Here is an 8,196-nt window from a genome sequence, read left to right on the forward strand (position 1 = left end):
TAATAAATACACGTAATAATACACTAGCGACATCTAAGATCTGATTATTTTTGGTCTGTTCCAGTTACATGGTATTAAACATTAGTGATACAATAGAGTTTTACAATTAGTATAGCTTCTTGAGATCAATCAGTATATAGGTAGAAAAAAACACACACTCAGAAATTGCATACGTATCAACAACAACAACAAAATCCCGAAACGTTTCCCACAAAATAAAAGCAGTCAATGGAAGCAAATTATTCAACAGTTGAATATTTTATAGGATACGGTTGTGTAGTTGTTCATTTTACTAGGTTTATGTATATATTAATAATAAGAACAGCCATTTCAGAACTAGCCTTTTAAAACGCCCCCCCCCGAGATAAATTGTGTTTTTTCATTCACGTTTGAGAAATTTTGTAATTTAGATGCTTGAGTGTATCTACCTGTGTATGTATGTACCAGGAATCACATATAACTTAATTAATTTTTGCTACTTTGATGTTAACTCTGATATTAAAAGAGATCATTAGGAGAATTAGCGTGTTGCATGTAAAGAACCCACATGTACAATATAACTATACATTTCTCTGAAACGTATTACTTGTTGGACCCTGCCCGGTATGGCCAGGTGGGTTAAGGCGTTCGACTCGTAATCTGAGGGTTGCGGGTTCGAATCCACTTCGCACCAAACATGCTCACCCTTTCAGCTGTGGGGGGCGTTATACTACGACGGTCAGTTCTACAAGAGATGGCGCTGGATGGTGATGACTAGCTACCTTCTCTCTAATCTTACACTGCTAAATTAGGGACGGCTACCGCAGATAGCCCCCGTGTAGCTTTGCGCGAAATTCAAACAAACCAAACTGCAATAATATATAAAAAGTTGATATTATACCCTAACTCAACAGGAATACTAGACCAGGAACTGTTGACCAAACAAATATTTTGTGTGATATATAATCTATATTTTTTAAATCTGACTAAACTATCTTGTTTACGTGTTCTATTTGTCGAGCCTACCATATGTCTCAAAAATTCACCCCGCCCTATTTGTCGAGCCTACCATGTGCCTCAGACACTCACCCCCTGGGAATACATCTACCAAGCCTCCGTAGGGTGGGGGTAACACCTGGCTTGACTTGTCTTTCTGTAAGTTTAAAAAAAATTCTTCATTATGGTTAACAAAGAAGATACATTTTTACTTTTCTCAATAGGGGGAAAGTGGATTAATAAATACTTTAATTTTTGTTTTCACAAACTTTGAATTAAACGGGTTTTCTGTCGTGCTTTTCAACTTTGTTTTATGATTTTTCTTTTGTGTGTGTGTGTGGAACTAACGTCTGTCTTACGAATACCGAACGCTTGATGTAGCTTTGTGATTAACGACAAATAATTACAACGAAAAAACCCCTATCGGTTTTCGTTTGAATCAGATTAGTAAAGAATTAAAAGATTGCAAAAATAAAGGTTTTTAGTGTTGAGAGGTGTTAATTGAAAACAACAACAAAAATATTCCACTAAAAATCACGTATAACACGGACTTGCTGTTGACGTGTTTAATGTTTGAAATTCGCCTTTTTTGAGTTTCATTATGAAATTACGAAACTGAAATCGATCATGCATCATTACATTTACTGACAAGGTACTGTATTCGATTATTTTTATATAATCCTTTCTATTTCATCGTTAATATTTTTGTAAAAAAAGTTCCCTTATAATACCTGTCATTTTGAGAGTGTTTAGCGTCATCAGTGTACCTTTTCTATAAACTGTAAGGCAAACCTTAGTATTTTTGAGGTAATATGTTCAAGTTCGTTTAGTCGAAAACGAGAGTTTCAAATACATAAAATTAGTGCAATATCTGTTTGTTTGTTTGTTTTCATATATGTATATGTATCTATCAACTGTATTTAGTTAAAATTATACGAAGCTAAAAAAGTTAAAGTTTGCATAGGTGATTTATAGATTTGTTTTGGATATTTGCGCTCATCTTAATTAACGTCTCAGTTTTGAAGTTAAAAACTAGAATAAAAGTTAGTTGCAATCATGGAACACGTCCATTTCTCTAAAGTGCAAAGCGCGATTTTTATGACAGCGAAACACGAACCATGGATTCTTGGATTCGCAACCTAGCACAATGGTTAATAGGACACCACCCCGGGGTCCCTTCAGCTTGGACTAAAAGCTTTTAATTAGCATATTGGTCATTATACTCTATAGAACGACTCTAGCGTGTTTGTATTCACGATATCAGTCAAACACGAAGTGGTGAAGCTCCCACTAGGATTCCCATAAAAACTAGTTTTTGTGAATTTTAAGTTTTTGATTTTGTGTCGCTTTCCTTATAGTAACACCCAACGACACACGTCATCGCTCAACAACAAAACTCACGACATTGTTGTTAGACCAACAATTTTGTTTGAGTTCGACACGTAATTTTAGTTGTCTTTCAAAATTTTTGGGTTGCATGGTGTGTTTTTTCTCCCCCCTTCCAAACGTTAACGCGTAATGCACATGTTATTTTGTGGTTTATTTTTATTTTCTTTGTTTTAATAACTTCTATGATATAAAACAAAGTGTTTTTTTTTTTTTAATTCCGAAACTTTGTAAGTTAGTGTTAGAAAGTTTCCAATCAATCAAACAACCACATTACAATTTCCTGTAAACTTGGTAAATTAGTTAAGGAGACACAAGAGGTAAAGGAAGTATGTTCCTTAATATCTAGCAAACATATCTAACTTATTAATGTTTGTGTAATAGAACAATATCTAAACCTCCAAACTACACTGTTCATGACAAATTATTAATTGTTGCAAAGTTTCCCGGACTGAAGTTTGCCTGCAATTCAGTTGACAGTGTTTCAGTTGTAGTTAACGCAATTATCCAACTGAGTTCCTTAATCATTTTGAAACACCAGGAATTCCAGATCACATTATAAAATTATTGGTTAATATGAACCTGCCAAAATCATGTTATGGTACAAGTTTAGTTTTTAAGCCTTTACTGCCACGTTTATTGAGGCAACAATTACAACTGGTCATTTAAAAGGCAAAATGGTCTTAATTCAAGAATTTCTATGCTATCAACTGATTATTTCTTTGAATATGTGTGAACCTTATAGGAAAGCCACATCCGACTATCTGCTGTGTCCCTCGAAGGGAATCGAACCCCCGATTTTAGCGTTGTAAATCCGTAGATGGCCCGGCATGGCCAGGTGAGTTAAGGCGTGCGACTCTTCATCTGAGGGTCGCGGGTTCGCATCCCCGTCGCCCCAAACATGCTCGTCCTTTCAGCCGTGGGGGCGTTATAATGTTACGGTCAATCCCACTATTCGTTGGTAAAAGAGTAGCCCAAGAGTTGGCGGTGGGTGATAATGACTAGCTGCCTTCCTTCTAGTCTTACACTGCTAAATTAGGGACGGCAAGCTCAGATAGCCCTCGAGTAGCTTTGCGCGAAATTCAAAAAACAAAAACAAATAAACAATAAATCCGTAGACTTATCGCTGTCCCTGCAGGGGGTCACCCCTTTGAAATTAGGAGACTTCAGTTCCCAGTTACAATTCCTTTTGCAATGTTAATTAACAAGGCACAAGCTCAAAGTTCAATGGTTGCTGGATTGTTTGTTCCTAATGCAGCCTTGCTTTCAACAAGGTTAATTCTTTGTAGGTTGTTAAACAGTTGGATTTCGTTAAAACTTGTTTATATTGTAGAAACAATATAGTGTGGTATGCTAAGAAGCTTAAATTTAGATTGTTTGATTTTTGTTTTGAAAATCAAGGGTTTAAATAAAAAAAAATTAAATGTTTTACGAAAATTGAATATATATTTTTTTGATAACTGTACTTAAACGTAAAACCATTGTATCTTAAATATTTATTTCAAATAATTTGGACTTTGACACCACTGCAGAGAAAGACTGATATATACAGTCCTCCAGTATGACAGTCTTTGGATTTACAGCTACTAATATCAGGGGTTCGATTCCCCTCGGTGAGCTCAGCAGATGGCCCGATGTGGCTTTGCTATAGTAAAACATACGACGTATATAAATAAAGTGTATGCATGCCTGCAATGACATAGCCCTGAATAATAATACAATGTAACTGGGATACAAAATATTAAAAAAACACACTGTTCTGTATATTTTCGTTTTCGTAAAGTTAAATAACCAATGCTTTGTCTTTTCTGCTCAATAATGTATAATAACAAAATAAATAAATTGCGTTGCTACAAATGTGGTACCTTTTGTGAGTCTCTCTTAAAGAACCCGGTCAATCCTTGAAAGTTGCTTATATCATATATAAGTTTTGACAGCATTTAACTTGCAACTTTACAATAAGCGAAGTATTTCTCCAACTGCCATCCATTTCAAACAAACAAAAAAGATAAACGAACAAAACAACGCAAAGCAATAAGACCGACAATAAGTTTGTATTGTCTATCACTTCGTCTATTTTTTACGGTTTATTTACACTACAAATAATGTTTATCTTTAAGTAAAAATGTATTCTCAACTGCAAACTCTCTTTGTTAACCTGAAGGCCGAAACGTTGTTCTGTAGTTTATTTTAATTAAAATTTTAATACCTATTGTTTGTTTTTGAATTTCGCACAAAGCTACTAGAGGGCTGTCTGTGCTAGCCGTCCCTACTTTTGCAGTGTAAGACTAGAGGAAATGGCAGCTAGTCATCACCACCCACCGCCAACTCTTGGGCTACTCTTTTACCAACGAATAGTGGGATTGACCGTCACATTATAACGCCCCCACGGCTGGGAGGGCGAGCATGTTTGACGCGACGGGGATGCGAACCCGCGACCCTCAGATTACGAGTCGCACGCCTTAACACGCTTCGCCATGCCGGGCCCTTTAATACCCATACCAGCCGTCTTGGGAATATATATGTTTATTTGTTTAAAATATGCCGGATTGTATATCGAAGCTTGTGTTGTGTTTCTAAATACATTCGATCCACTTTCAGTTGTGTCTACAACATGAAACATGAAGTCAGCCCTATCGTTCATTTAAAAGTAGCCGTGTAGGCGGCCGTTGCTGCTAACTGCTTGTCTATCTGATCAGCATATCTAATTGAGGGTTTCAGCTCGTGGGACTCACAACGTTGAGGTTGAATATACCAAATATTAATCTAAATGAGATATAGATTGTGAAACCATGATACGAATTATTATACATGGCAAACCATTGCATTATATACCGAATCTCTAATCTTAGCTTCTGACGAGGGAATAGACGTAACCCTAAACCATTCAATGTGAAGGATTTCTCTACTGTGCATTTAATAAAAATATTGGAAATTGTGTTCACTAGTTTGTTTGTAGTTAAGCACAATGGGTTAGTTTATCCGTGCTTTGCCCATCACAGCTATCGAAACTCAGTTTCTAGCGTTACAACTGCACAGACATACCACTGTGCCAATGGACTCACTCTAATTTACAGGCTAATGGTATGTATGATACATTGACTTTTGTCTAAACGTTTATTTTTCCTTTATGAGATAATATAAAAAAGATGGGCTAATATAATTGATACTCGAAACCATCAGTATTTGGTGAAACTCCATAATTACATAATTGATGAAAAACAAGACGATTGTACGTTTCACAAATACATCATTTATCTCCCACCACCGTTTCGCTAGTGACATACCGGAAGGCGCCTTTACTGGCAAAACAATGCTCATGAATAAATGATGTATTTGTGAAACGTACAATTGTCTCGTTCTCTCAATTATGTAATTATGGAGTTTCACTAATAATACTTTTTGTATTTAAACACTTTGAATAATATATTACCAAGAACACTGAAATGGATAGTAACCCAACCCACTTTGGCTCTACATTTGTCGAACGAGAGCGTTTTAGATCATAATAAACTTACGAACCAAATCAATCATTATCACTGGTTTTCTAAGTTAACAAATAACAGACGGGCAATACAGTCTGAGAACTCCAGCTTTCACATCTTCTGATTGACTACCCCAGATAATCGACCTTTCCTTGCGCAAACACAAGCATGTAGCGATCTTATTGGTCGAATCGACGATATGGAAAGCTCGTCTCTCTCTCTAAAACTCTCACAAAGCACGTGAAGCAAGTCGTTTTCAGAGGTACGTTTGGTCAATATTTTAGACAACTGTAGGCACTTTACCTTCCATCATAAAGATACAGGTCCAGTTTGTAATCCCGAACGACAGACACAAAACCCTAGTGTCAACCTGACCAAAGTCGGCCACACCCGACGAACGTGTTCATTAGTTTATGGGTCAGCAAAGCCCATTAAACTATCAGCAGCGATAATTAATAAAGGCTAATTGCTATTCCATCTTAATGATCTGTCTGGTTTTATCTTTCTACATGTTTCTACCCAAGTCACGTGGAACTGATTTCGCGTTAAAGCCATCCAACTTACACCTCGAAACTGGTGATAATTCTCATTGCCTTCTTTATCTGCCGTACCTGTTTTGAGAATGAACTTTATATCAACAATCGTTACGTTGGTGGCTGCTCTTGCAAGTTTCAAAATCAAAAACGTACAGTTTCGCAGATAGAAGGTACTCGTCGTGACGTAAGTACCTTGGTCAACGTTGAAACCGCCACTGGTTGCTGTTGGGCACGTGATATGCTAATTTACGAAAGGAGGCGGGGTCGGAGCACAGTTAAACGACGACTCCAAAGAAAACTATTTTCATCCAATTCACTCCAAAATTAATGACCATGAGTTCGTTTTTGATGAGCTCTGTTCCGCACTTGGAGCCCAAATTTCCACCACACGAAGAATACCACGAGACAAGTTACATTTCAAGTGACCGAGGAGATTACTTCGGTCATCCGTATCGTCATAGCGCCGTCAACAGTCAGCACGCGCCAGTGAGTTATGGCCACGAGCACAGCAGTCATAACACGGCTTTCACAAATCATGGAAGCGTTCCCCAGTGCTACCCGCCGCCGTGTTCTCTGTCGCAGAACTCGGTAAACTCTCTTCACAAGCCAAAGAACTTGGTCTCTCCAACCGGCTATGTTCCACCTTCCATTGGTCCGAACCACGTCTTGCAAGGCCCAGCGAGGCAGTCTCCAAGAACGCCGTTACCTCAACAAGCGCCGCCAGCATTGACAACTGATACTCCTCGAGAGAAACTCTCAGTTGAACCAATTCCCGACTGTGCCGTATCAACGGCAGGACCCCCTGTTATCTACCCCTGGATGAAAAAGTCCACGTTAATACAGGTAGGGAAGTAATACTTTTTTTTTTTAATGATCTTACTATCACGTGCTTTGGTCTGTAGAGTACAGAGGCACATATCTGGTTGTACTGGAGACTTCACCTGTGAATACACCACAGCAGAGAAGTCACTTTTAACACTGCTCTGAGCTGCCCCGAACGCCTGCCTTTCTCCACATCTGGTCCACTTAAAATGAGCCAGTCCTTCGAGGTATTTAATAAGGAAGTATTCTGTATGGTTTGCTTCGTGAAAAGCTTGGGTTTTCTACAGTCTTTGCGACTGAAGTTCACGGATGGAGGTAAAACTATTGTTTATTGTACCCTAGGGAACTCGTTTATAACTTTGCGTTCATCCCTCTGAGTCCTAAGTTAGATTTATATCTCTTCTTTCTAGACTCCCAAGTCATAAGGGTATTCAGCACGTGGTAAGTTTTTACTTTGTTCGTCTCGTGTCATTAAGTTTATTGTCGTCTTTCTTTCAGCTGTAGCCAATGGAAATTTCTCTCCCGGCTTGGAAACCAAAAGGCAGAGGACAGCCTACACCAGACACCAGATTTTGGAACTGGAGAAAGAATTCCATTTCAACCGGTATCTTACAAGACGGCGACGGATAGAAATAGCTCATTCGTTATGTTTGTCGGAGAGACAGATAAAAATCTGGTTCCAAAACCGCCGGATGAAGTGGAAGAAAGACAACAGACTTCCTAACACCAAAAATGTAAAGAAAAAAAATCAAAACGTTGGGCACCTGACTGATCACGTGGCGTCGAATCACTCGTTTCCAGTAGAATGTAAACCTGGATATGGGTTAACATAACTCTCATATTCCGTCACGAAAACCCTGTACATTGGTGTGTCACTTTATACAAATGTGTAACCTTCTGAAGTAGTCATGTCCGGAAGTCGGGTTATACTGTGTTATATGTTGCTACATATTTATGTAGGGAAAATGTGACTTTTTTTTTAAGTTATTCTT

The 8,196-nt window shown here is 38.0% G+C and overlaps 1 protein-coding gene across 2 annotated transcripts in view; it reads left to right on the forward strand.

The window, feature by feature from the left end:
- LOC143239173 (homeobox protein Hox-B4a-like) overlaps window positions 1-7,831 on the forward strand; it is a 32,526-nt gene extending 24,695 nt beyond the window's left edge. Inside the window, exons 1-2 of one of the 2 annotated variants that reach the window (XM_076480038.1) lie at window positions 6,594-7,225; window positions 7,703-7,831. In XM_076480038.1, coding sequence (XP_076336153.1) covers window positions 6,710-7,225; window positions 7,703-7,708 — 522 coding nt within the window. In that variant the 5' untranslated portion in view covers window positions 6,594-6,709 and the 3' untranslated portion in view covers window positions 7,709-7,831. Of the gene's footprint in view, window positions 1-6,593; window positions 7,226-7,702 lie in introns of those variants that run through there. The other variant, XR_013021045.1, reaches the window with a different exon arrangement.
- The last annotated feature ends 365 nt before the right edge of the window (window positions 7,832-8,196 follow it).

The sequence above is a fragment of the Tachypleus tridentatus genome, chromosome 2 (assembly GCF_004210375.1).
Source record: "Tachypleus tridentatus isolate NWPU-2018 chromosome 2, ASM421037v1, whole genome shotgun sequence".
In the NCBI taxonomy this organism is placed as follows: Eukaryota; Metazoa; Arthropoda; class Merostomata; order Xiphosura; family Limulidae; genus Tachypleus; species Tachypleus tridentatus.